General features: G+C 59.4%; 1 protein-coding gene across 1 annotated transcript in view; it reads left to right on the top strand.

The window, feature by feature from the left end:
* Positions 1-12,207, top strand: part of PTPRN2 (protein tyrosine phosphatase receptor type N2) — a 611,408-nt gene that overhangs the window by 364,484 nt on the left and 234,717 nt on the right. The window contains exon 12 of the mRNA XM_025291953.3: positions 2,441-2,505. Coding sequence (XP_025147738.2) covers positions 2,441-2,505 — 65 coding nt within the window. The remainder of the gene's footprint in view (positions 1-2,440; positions 2,506-12,207) is intronic.

Below are 12,207 nucleotides of genomic sequence, written 5' to 3'. Positions count from 1 at the left end.
GAGGTTTCTCGGCTGAGAGTGGGAAGGCAGGGACCCTGGGGGGCTCTCGGAAGACCCCCACTCCAGGCGGCGCCTTGGGGCACTGCTGCTCTCTGGCTGAGGATGGAGGTGGGCTGGAGGTGGACCCGGAGTCGAACTCAAGGCAGCATGATTTGGGACTCCAGCTCAAGTCGTTCGGAGAAGGTGCCGTGGCCTCCGGAGGCCCCCGTGAGCATCCCGGCAAAGGCTCCACATGTTCTTCGCGAAAAAGCCTGCCGGGGAAGGGGGTGGGCAGCCTCAAGAGGACGCTGGCGGCTCGTGCTCTTCTTGGACACATAGTGGACGGTGTGGGGTGTTTGGGGCAGACTCACCACGTGCTGAACCACGGCTGCCCCAGAGCAGAGTCTGTGGGTTGAGTGAAGCTGAGCGCAGGTGGCTGGTCCTCCCCGCAGGGTGCCGGCTCAGGCTGTGCCCTGGTCCTGCGCGCACGTGCATACCCGTGTGTGTGCTGTGTGCACACGTGCGGTTATTTGGACGAGGCCCACTTACGGAGGGGTGTTAACACCCTGCAGCACGTGAGGACCACAGCAGGATCGAAGGACGGAGCAGACTCTGCAAATCGGAAGAGAAGAGGGCCAGACGTGCGTCCTGACCCAGGAGGCGGGGACGGGCCCCTGCGCTGCCGACCCGTGACCCCTGCAGAGTAGGGGGCGCTCCTGGGGCTTCTGTGGGTGGTAATGGAATGTCTGGGGAGGCGGGGATCCCTCCGGCCGATGCTGGAGGGACTGGGCCGTGTCCAGCCCCTCCCAGCAGACCCTGGATGTTCCCACTGCCTGCAGGATGCACCGGCCCCAGCATTTCGTCTGCCCCACCTGTTTGGTTTTTCAGGGACAGCCCCTTTGAGTGCTGTGTCAGTTCCCAGTGAAAATCCATTAGCAGACTGAGCCCCTTGTCAGCACAAGGCTGAGTCCCCAGGCTCCCTGGCTGGCCCCCTGAGAGGCGGGCAGCTGGGGGAGCCCTCCGCGGGCTTACTTGAGGATGGCGAGTGATCCTTGGCGGCTGAGCCTCAGGAGTCCCCCCCAGCAGGTGTGCAGACCCCTGGCTGGGTACTTGCAGCCTTCCTGCTCGGCTGGCTGTTCACCCTGAGCCTGGAATGCCTGTCCGTTCTCTGCAGCGATCGTGGAGCACATTTAATTCCATCTTTAGTGCTTTGTGTCCTCAGCCTATTGAAGACTCACTATTATCCCCCCAAAGTAGCCTGTCATTCAGTAAAATGCCTCCTTTGTTCGCAGGAGAACATTAAAATCAATTGCTTTATACCCTATCTCTTAAAGAATATCCTCCATTCAAGGCTTACCTCTGAGCCGCTGCCCCTCACCACCCTGCCACCCTCTCCCCAGCTTAGAGCTTCTTAAAGTGCTGGTGCGGTAACCCCTGGGTTTGCGTCTGCCTCCCCCAGGGCTCCCATAATTACCTAAATGTAAGAAATAACATTCATTTGTTCAAAGGAAAACTTTCTGCCAGACAAGGAGAGGGCCCCGGAGGCTGGGGAGGTGGCTGTGGCGGGCTCTGTGTGTATCCCTCTGAAAGATATAATTCCATCACCTAAGATGCACGGAGGTGTTTCACAATAAGAGTGAAAGTAATTGTTGTTTTGCTCTCTCATTCTGCATTAATCACAACTGCAATGCACTCTTCCTTCTTAGGCTTTGCAATAAAATTCTATTCCTCCTGGTTTTCATTTCCAAAATGGCATGGGCTTTATCCGAAAGAATATTCCCGCAGAATCGTAAGCCAAGGTCAATTGCCTTGTGACACCCTTCCTCTCCAGGAGGTGGGGACCGCGCGCCTGCCGTGCTGGAGTCAGGATTAACTGGGCTTCGTCTCCGGCAGCTAATTGTTTCCAGGACCCATTCCACTTGGTCTGATACGGAGGGTAATTCATTCTCTGAGAGTCTTGCTCATTCTAAGTCAGGAGCAAAGTAGGACAAGGGCAGTGCTGGAGGTGGGTCCTCACAGGATGTTCTGCCAGGGGTAGGAGCCAGAGCAGGTAGACAGCTCCGGGAGCGGGTGAGGAAGGCTCAGTCGGGCCCCCCGGCTGGTGAGTCTGTCTGTGAACACAAGCCTCGGGACCAGAACCTACTTCCCAGTGATTACATATCTGCAACCCGCCTGTCGTTCAAACCAAGACTCCGGGCAGCACGCCTGCCTCCCGTCTCTCGCCCAGGCTCCATAAGGATGCTGTGAATTTCCTAAGATGATGGTTTGTGGGAGGGACCCACATCCTGCCCTGGGTGGGGAGCCCCCTGCCCGGGTCTCCACGCCAGGCTCCTCCACAGCTAACCGTCCACAGCTAACCAGGCAGGCAGTGACCACGGGGCTGGGTGGTAAGGGGTGCTCAGGTGTCTGGAGAACGCGCTTCTCTCCTCGCTGACCTCTTGCCTCTCCATCTCTCCCGCAGCTGACAACAGAGAGAAACTGCAGACCACGTCTGGGCTGAGAGTTCTTCAGGCCGGAGTCGGCTCGGTGAGTGACTGCGTGGCCGCGCGCCTGGCAGGCCCTGGCCGGGAGGCCCTGGCCGGGGCCGGAGCGGAGGCCGGAGGGCAGGCCGGGCTGGTCCTCCGGTGGCGGGGGCGGTGCTTATGCGTGGTGCCCGGCTTGTATGACGTTGTTTGGTTGCCTTTGGAACTGTGCTCGGTGTCTCCCTCGAGAAAACTCAGGAGCCTCTGGGAGCGCGATCTCCCTTCTTCCAGTGACACAGGTGTGAGGTCTGCAGCGGGAAAGTTGTTCTCTTCTTCCCGTGGGAGGGGCCCTTCCATCTCCCTAGTTACAGACCCCGTGGGGCGGGGCGGAGAGAGCGCGGCGCCTGCGCGTAGACGTGACACCCTCGGAGGCCTCGAGTCCCAGCATCGCCGCGCCGGCCACATAAGTAGGCACTCGACTGAGTCCTCCATCAGCAATTAGAGCCGAAGGCACTCAGCCCCGAAGCCCTGGCGCGGGCCGAGCGGATCGCGGGCAGTTAATGAAACGTGCTCTGTGCGCCGCGGATGCACCGCCCTGGGGTGCTTGTCCCCATCGTGAGTCAGCGGGCCCGGAGCCAGTCTGTGCGCGCGCATCTGAAATTCCTGATTTCACGCCCGCCGTGACAGTAATTAACCGTTAAGGGCGCTTATTTACCCGCTCCTGGCTCAGGGCGAGATGCCTCCACGTGGCCACTCCAAGGCCCACCGGAGCCCTGGGTCTTGAAATAAGAACGTATTTAGCAGCTGCTTCAGCACAGAGGCAGGCTCTGTGCTCCACAGACGCTGGGCAGGGCACCTTGCGGGGGGCCTGCCTCGAAGCCCCTGTGTCCCCAGCCTTGGCGATCGGTAACGGGGAGGGGACGCCGGGGGTCTGTGGGCCCCCAAAACCATCTATAACCCTCGGGGCTGTAGTGACCACTGGCTGGAAGGCAGAGGGTTCGGAAGATCCGGGCCCAGGTGGAAGGTTCTGGTCTGCGGCTCCCAGCCTCTGCAGGGTGTCCTTCCTGCAGGAGGTGCCTGGTGCCCAGTGGTGGAGCGGCCCCAGACCGACTCTGGCGAGGGCCCTGAGCGTCAGGGGTCAGAGGCGGCTCAGGCGCTGGGCCCTTCCCTCCTGTGCGGTGGCGGAGCGTGTTCCTTGGAGATGGCAGACCGCCCTGGACGGGGGAGGGGAGGAAGGACCCAGGTGGGGGTGCGGAGCCGGGGGCTGCTGTGGTTCGGGCTGCGGGGAGCTGGGGGTGGGGGTGTTGTGACTTTGCGGACTCCTCTGACTGGAGGTCGTAGGGACAGATTTCGGAGGAGGGCGCTGACCGCCACCCCCTGCTCCTGACCTGGCCGGGCACACACCCAGCTTGCACGCAGGGCCCCCTGTCTGTGATCTGACGCCTGTGTCACAGCTCGGAGACCTGTCCTGTCCCCTGGCCCCCGCCACCCACGAACCCCGGGCCCCCCACGCCCCACCCTGCCCTCACGCTCTCCCGCATGGTCACTGCTCCCTGGCTCATCCTGTCGGACAAACACGTGCACCGGCGTGTCCAGCTCATACAGTGAAAGCTCCCTGGACACGTCTCTCGGCACACTGGCCCTCTCGCCTCCCTGCTGCTCGCTGCCTCCTTCTTCCCAAAACCACCCCCAAATCTGCAAAGGCATCTGGACTCCTAGCACCGGCAGGTCAGCACCTGCTCACTACTGACGCCCGGCCCAGCCCAGCCCCTAGCGTGCCCTGGATGGTCCACATCTGTGGCCTCGGAGCTCCGTGGTCAGCAGCAGCGGTCACTGTCCTGAGCGTGGCCTCTGGTCCTCCTGGCCTGCCTGCCTGGCCTCCTTCTGAAGCCAGGAGCTTCGTGGCCAGCAGCAGCGGCCACTGTCCTGAGTGTGGCCTCTGGTCCTCCTGGCCTCCTTCTGAAGCCAGCTGCACTGAGGGGTCTTCGTGTGGGCTCTGTGTGTCCCCGGGGGTCTCCCTGAGGCCACGACCCTTACGTCATCCTGTGACGATGACCTCACCTGGCCCATTCTCCACGCTCCAGGCATTCACAGACACCAGCCCTAACTTTCTGTCCTTGGAGACCAGCAAGGGGTCCCCAAGGCTGGTCAAAGCAAGGACCCTGAAGCTCTCCCCACACACACACCTGGCCCTGCCCCGGACCCTGGCTCACGGCAGAAATTGGTGATGCGCTTTCTGGGGACTGGGGGACCCCACGAGGGGAGCCTGAGTCGCTGGCGGCTTGTCTGCAGAGATGACAACCTACACTCAGAGGGGAGCCCCTGCCCACTTCTGGGTGCCCTTCCCCTAGCTGACAGGGGTCCGGCCTGGACGGTGGGGGTGCGGGGCAGAGCAGACCCCAGCCTACGGCACTGCTCCTGCATCTTCGTCCCTGCTTGCTTCCTCTCTGCTCCTCAAGCGGCCAGAAGCCTGACCTCACCCTCCCCAGGGACAGGAAACAGCCACATCCCAGACCACGTACTCCGTCCCAGGCTGAAGCGTGGCTGTGGGCGGCTCTCCTCCCCAGGCTCTCCCCGAGTTGCCCGTGTCTTTCCGGGGCACCGGGTCTCGCGGCCACGGGGCGCTCTGGGCCCGGCTCTCAGGCCCCGTCCTTTTTCATCCGCAGAGGCAGTGCCACCGTTGCCTTTGCGGTTGTCAGGCCCCGAACCCAGGTCCCACAGAGGGAGGGGTGTGCTTGCGTGGGGTGGGCCCTGGATCTGGAAATGGGCGCAGGAGGGGCAAGTGGAGATATGTGTAAGAAGCTAGTCTTTCTTTTTCTAATTTTAATTGCCTCGTACAGTGTTGAGCCTGATTTTGATGCTTCTGATTTTCCTTGAAATGTATTTGATATGAATGTCTCTGCTAATTCCTGACTCTGGAAAGTGGAGCAGAGTCTTGATTCCTAGAAATCTGCCAGCATTTACGGGATGTCTCCCCAGCGCTGCTGATTCAACATGCGATGACAGATAGCGGAATTAACGCCTTTTAAGCTAAATGGAAATATCTCAAAACAAAATTTAAAGGCAATGAACAGATTAGAGGGGATGCACGCATTCCTGATAGATTGGTGGTATTTTGACATTTTTCAAAATCTAGTTTCTGATGTCTTGAATGTCTTCACATTTTTTCAAGTGAATAAAGTCATGTTTTTTTCCAAGGGAAAATTATGATATTACCAAGAAAAATAAACTCAAACATTTGGAAGAAAAACCATCTAGATGACTGTCCCCAGGCCAGCATTTCCGTGAGAGTGGCTTGCGTGGTGTATCTGAAATAAACCGGGGCTTCCTAGTTCTCTAGAGTGTCGTAAACGCAAGACGATTAGCAATGTACCTGCCTGCGTTTCAGCGGGGCCCCGGTGCAGACACCCTGGCATAGCCCCGGATGGCGGCCTTGGGGCAGAGCCAGGCGGGAGGGAGAGCTGCCTCCTCGCAGGTTGTGGGAAAAGGAGGGGTTCTCCCGCACCCCCTGAGGGCCCCTGCCCTGAAAGTTAAACTGACAAAGACCGGCGCACAGGAGCAGAGCAGCACATTCACTTGATCTGTGTTTCCCAGGACACGTGGGGAGAGAAGCCCACGTTCGCGGGTAGACCAGCTGCCTCCTGCTGAGTCGGGGCAGGGGTGCGGACACCAGGTGGGTCTCTGCAGAGGGCGTCTCTCCCAGAGGTTCTGGGCCTGCCTCAGGGAGAAGGCTGTGGGCGAGACTGGAGCCGCCCTCAGCCACGGGGGTGTGTCGGGGGCGTGTCCTGGTCCCCAACTCGTCCGTGAGAGGTCACACGTGGTTTTGGGGGTGTCTCAGAGCCTGGGCTCGGGGAGCTCTGTGGGGCGGGCAGGCGGCCATCCACCCCCCGGTTCAGCCCAGCTGCACTTTGCCCCCGTCGGTCACCGTTCCAGCTCCTGGGTAATATTTTTGTCCAGAGAAAGGATTCTGCGGCCAAGCGTGTGTTGGTCCCCACAGACCCTGAGAAGCTGTGGTCGCGCTCCTCCCCCGATGCCTTAACGGGCTCAGCTGTGTGCTGTGTGTGCCGGCGGGTGTGTGCAGCTGCCCACAGTCGTCACGGGAGGCCGAGCGGGTGGCGTGGGGACACTCCACGGTCGTTTGAGGGACGGCGTAGTTTCTCCCAGAAGCGCCCCCAGCCTTGCCCGTCTGTGGAAGCACGTGGCTGTTTCAGTGGCTGTTGGGAAAGCTCAGGGTGCAGGGAGCCTCTGAGAACTGAGTGGTGCTCAGCGGCCAGAGAACAGCAGCCCGGCCAGCCCGGAGCACAGGGACCCTCGGGGTCAGGGGGTAGTGTTGAGCCGAGTCCCCAGGGACCCTGCGGCCAGTCCGCTTGGACTTGGGGATGGATTGATGTTGACAGCCTTGCCAAGATGGGAAGAAGGCATGTGGGGCCAACCCCCTGCCCTGAGGGGATGATGGGGACAGAGCCCCGTGTGGGCCTCAGGCCATGGGGAAGCTGTCACCCCCAGGGGTCACTTTGCACGTGTGGATGGAGTGGCACTTCATCATGCTTAGTAAATACCCACAGGTATGCAGTCAGTACCCACAGGAGCACAGTTGGTACCCACAGGTGCATGGTCAGTACCCAAAGGTGCATGGTCAGTACCCACAGGTGTGTGGTCAGTACCCACAGGTGATGGTCAGTACCCACAGGTGTGTGGTCAGTACCCACAGGTGTGCAGGCGGTACCCACAGGTGTGTGGTCAGTACCCACAGGTGATGGTCAGTACCCACAGGTGATGGTCAGTACCCACAGGTGTGTGGTCAGTACCCACAGGTGATGGTCAGTACCCACAGGTGTGCAGGCGGTACCCACAGGTGATGGTCAGTACCCACAGGTGTGTGGTCAGTACCCACAGGTGATGGTCAGTACCCACAGGTGTGCAGGCGGTACCCACAGGTGATGGTCAGTACCCACAGGTGTGTGGTCAGTACCCACAGGTGATGGTCAGTACCCACAGGTGTGCAGGCGGTACCCACAGGTGCATGGTCAGTACCCACAGGTGATGGTCAGTACCCACAGGTGTGCAGGCGGTACCCACAGGTGATGGTCAGTACCCACATATGTGTGGTCAGTACCCACAGGTGTGCAGGCCGTACCCACAGGAGCATGGTCAGTACCCACAGGAGCATGGTCAGCACCCACAGGTGCATGGTCAGTACCCACAGGAGCATGGTCAGTACCCACAGGAGCATGGTCAGCACCCACAGGTGCATGGTCAGTACCCACAGGAGCATGGTCAGTACCCACAGGAGCATGGTCAGCACCCACAGGTGCATGGTCAGTACCCAAAGGTGCATGGTCAGTACCCACAGGTGTGCAGGCGGTACCCACAGGTGATGGTCGGTACTCACAGTGACGAGGTGCTCGTGACAGAAATGCCTCATGGCTGTGCTGCCTGGGGACCGGCTCTCCAGGGGATAAATTCATGGTGATGCAGGAAGCCCCATGGCAGCTGTGGGGGGTGGGGGACATGGCAGAGGACCCTGGAGTGCAGACCCTGCAGACGTGCTGGAGACATCCCAGCGCTGATCTGAAGCCTCGTCCTTGGACATGGCTTCCGAGGTGGCTGGCGGGTAATAATCTCCGATCTTTAATATAAATCAGGAGTGCTAACAGTTCCAGTCGACTCAGGAAGCTGCAGGACAGCGGGGATCTGACACTTGAAGAAGGGCCTCAGTCTCAGTGAGTCCTCACACCCCAGAAACTTATCCTTGGAGAACAATGCGCCAGGCAAGAAAATGAAGGGCTTCCCTTGTGGCTCAGCTGGTAAAGGACCCGCCTGCAGCACGGGAGGCCTGGCTTCAGTCCCTGGGTCGGGAAGATCCCCTGGAGAAGGGATAGGCTACCCACTCCAGTATTCTGGCCTGGAGAATTCCATGGACTGTATAGGCCATGGAGTCACAAAGAGTCGGACACGACTGAACATCTTTCGCTAAGAAAATGAAAACGCAGAGCTTTGGAAACACCAAAACTGACCTAAGTATAAAAGCCCAGGAAGGTCATTAATTATGTCGTATTATTTCACGAAGGCTGCCACCACAGCTTTGCGCCTCAGCGCAGCTGTGGAAACTGTGCCATGGACTCAGGCTGGGGCAGCACGCGCAGACGTGAGGTCACCCCTAGAATGGTGGGATCACAAGCCAGTTCTCTCCTTTTCCAAAATCTCGGTCAGTATCATTTGTAGCTTTTTATTTTGACATCGTTGTAGACTCACAGGAAGTGGCAAGGAGGGCCCAGTGATGCCATGTATATATACTCACGGGGCCCCCACCCCGCGGGCTGCACCCACGTCGTTGTAGGCTGAGAGTCAAACCAGGAGATGGGTATCAGTTCAACGTGTGTGTCTGGAGAAGGAAATGGCAACCCACTCCAGTAATCTTGCCTGGAGAATTACATGGACGGAGGAGCCTGGCAGGCTACAGTCCATGGGGTTGCAGAGTCGGGCATGACTCAGCAACTATCACTCAATGTGTGTGTAGGTATTTGTCATTTGATCTTTGATACCATTTCTTACAGTTCTAGTAAAGAAAAGCTTGCAACCAAAGTAACTGAGTACATGTTTGCTTTTAAATAAGTGAGGACGCGAGAGGAAATGCCACCACGTGTGTGCCGAGTGTGGCTCCCAGGTTGCTGTGGAGGACATTCCAGGCAACTCGAGTCCTCACACACTCGTATCTATGGTGCTGTGTTAATACAGACACGTAGGCAGGACGTGGTAAGTGGTCACAAATGTCCCGGGTTTAGACCCAGGCCCGTGTTTGGAAACCCAAGGGGAAGCACCCTGGGGGTGTGTGGACGGCAGAGGGCAGGAGCGGCCTGCAGGGACCACAGCTGGGCCCGGGCAGGTGGGGAGCTGTGACAGGTGGCGCTGGGGGGTGGGTCTTGTGAGATGGGAGGAGCTGCAGGCTCCAGAGTGTGTGAAGCAGGAGCCGGTCACTTTGAGGATGAGTGCTGACACAGATCAGACGGACACGTCGGAGCCGGCAGGCTGTCTTGCATAGACTGTGAGCTGACTTTGAGACGATGCTGGGTGTTGGCAGGTGGCCACTGGACCCTGAAGACTTGAGGGCTGCTTGGTGGGGCCACTGTCACCCCCGCGGCTCCCCCTCCCTGTCCGGCTTTGACCAGAGGCTGGAGGGTGGGCCCTGGCAGCCACCTGGGGCTTGGGCGCCCTGGGCTGCTGGGGGCCCTGCCCTGTGCCTGTCCTCGAGAGCTCTGGTTCCTCAGGTTATATTCTTGTACCTGTCACTTAATTTTTATTCTAATCCGTGTTTCCAGACAGAGAAAGTTGATTTTTTTTCTTCAAGGTGTAAAATGTGCGTCATCCCAAGAAAGGCTTCTTTAGCCTTGTAAGTATTCCTATTTATGTTTGAAAATCTGCATAAAATTGCATTAAAACATTTGCCGCGGTCTGTCCAGGCTGCCCTGAGAATTCCAGTGCTAGGCTGAGGGGGCGGTGTCAGAGGTCAGAGTTCGGGGGTGGCCATGTGGTCCCTTCCACGAGGACGGGTCCCCAGCTCTGCTGGCCGGGCCCCTCGGAGCTCAGCACAGTGTCCCCCACAGAGCCTTAACCAGGGTTTCTCATACTGTTTCTTATTTCTCAAAAGTGAAGAGACTCAGACAAAAACATGTTCAATATAATTAACGCGCTTGACATGGTGGCAAACCCGAGCTCAGTGTGAAGCGGCCTCCTTTCCCTCCGCGGCGCTGTGTACAGTCGCCGTCACGTGGCCCACAGGGTCTTTTGAGTGCTTTCCGTGGTTTAAAGCAGGCGAGGTGCCGTGTGATGAGGCGGTTGCCATGGTGACACATTCAGCTTTGGTGCAGCGTCAGGGTAAACAGCCATGTAAGATGGGGTGCGTATGGTCTGCCTGTGGCATCCCCCACCATCCCGGTCTGACATGTCAGCTGCGTTGCTATAGAAAGTGCCTGGCGCGTGTCTCCCTGCCAGGCCGCACTGTGGTCCAGCTGGGGCCGGGCGACCATCCCGCTGGGACGAAGGAGCAGGCACGTCCCATGATCTGTGAGCTGGTTCAGGGTCCTCCTCCCTGGAGCCGGGCAGTCTGGATCAGAAGGCAGTGTTGATGTCAAGCCGAGCTCTGCAGACGCTCGGAAGAGTCCCCAGAACGCGGTGTTCCAGAAGCCCGCTTCCTGTCCTCAGCCCCAGGACTTGGAATTGCCGAGAAGGCGCGAAGACCGCTGGAGGGGTCGTGCAGAGCACCCCAGCCTCATTCAGGGCAGTGGCCGTGTGGCCGGGGGCAGCCCCCAAGAGACGAGTGTCCCTGGCGCCCATGCGCCCACCCTGCCAGGTGGAAGCAGATGACCCCCCGGGTGGGGAGCCAGGTGCGGGGGATTGAGGTCGGAAGCGCCCCTCCAGGCATCCCCTCCAGAGGCTGAGCTTCGGTCCCTGAATCCAGCCTTGCCTTGAAATTAGAAATGTCCTGAGCTCCGCCTTTTAGCTGAAGAGCCCCTGAGGCTCCCGTCACTTGAAAATGTGTCCAGTAGAGAGTCAGCCCCAGGCCTGGCTTCCGGTCTCCTGCCCACAGATGCAGGTCCTGCGGGGGCCTCCACACCTGCTGCCCCCCCGAGTCCCCACCCGAAATGCCGTGGCGGGAATGAGTCATGGGGGCATCACTTGGTGGGGAACCTGGGCTCAGGCCAACCCCGGTGACCTCCCTGAACTGCACTCCTCTGTAAAGGTTGTGTCCCGAAGTCCTGGGAGTCAGGATCCCGCTCTGTCCATCCTGGAGGGGACATGGGTCCCCCCGAGGCAGGCTTGTGATGCTTGCCTCCTGCTGCCCACTCCCTCAGATCGGCACTTTCACAGCCTCCCTCCCTCCCCGGGGATCACAGGGTTGGGGGTGGTGGGGAGCTGCTCTGAGTGGATGGCTGCTCTGCCGTGGGGGACCCGTCCCCCTGCCTCTGACCCGCCCCCTCCAGGGTGCTCCCCAGGCTGTGCTGGGTCACGTGAGCTGAAGCCGGTCCCTCCTCTTCTGTGAGCTCGGGAGCGAAGCCGCCTGCGTCTCCACCACCCAGTGCCTCCAGCTTGTGGTCTGACGCTCTGCGGCAGCTCAGTCACCCCTGGTCGGGGCAGAGTGACCGCGAGCCCCGGGCAGCAGGTAGACACCCGCCTGGGCACATTCAGTCTTTAACTGTGAACATCCCAGGCCGCGTCTCCATGGCAACAGGTGTGCAGCCCTTAATTGCTGATTTGAATACTTCCCCTCTGCTTTATCCATGAGTTCAAAAAAAAAAATAAAAAGCTGTGTTCACCCATATGAAGTTCACCCATATAATGTAATTAATAATTATATTAATTAGTAATCAATGTAACACTACATATAATCAAACACCAAATTTAAAACAATCTCATGTCAAAACAGACACGCCCCAGTGCCACGCTGCCGACCGCAGTGTGGGCCTGCTCTGTCGAGATGGCCTGCGGCTCCCCTGCAGTGAGGAGCGGACCCCCACGCAGGCGTCCGCCCGGGACGGGGCCCCTTCCTCAGTGTGTCCAGGCCCAGCCAGGCTGTGCTTCGCCGGCCATCACGTGCAAACCCGCATCTGAGCAGAAGGGCAGCTGGTGCTGGAGCTGCTGCCCCGCGCCAGGACTTGGTCCTGAAAGCATCCAGGGAGGTCAGAGGTCCTGTGGGCCCAGCGGAACCACCCTGTCTTTACCTGGACCCCCAGACCCCTGCGCGCAGAGCCGCTCCGTGCGTGGCTCA

This window comes from Bubalus bubalis, chromosome 8 (genome assembly GCF_019923935.1).
Source record: "Bubalus bubalis isolate 160015118507 breed Murrah chromosome 8, NDDB_SH_1, whole genome shotgun sequence".
Lineage (NCBI taxonomy): Eukaryota > Metazoa > Chordata > Mammalia > Artiodactyla > Bovidae > Bubalus > Bubalus bubalis.
This window is presented reverse-complemented; position numbering and strand designations above follow the sequence as displayed.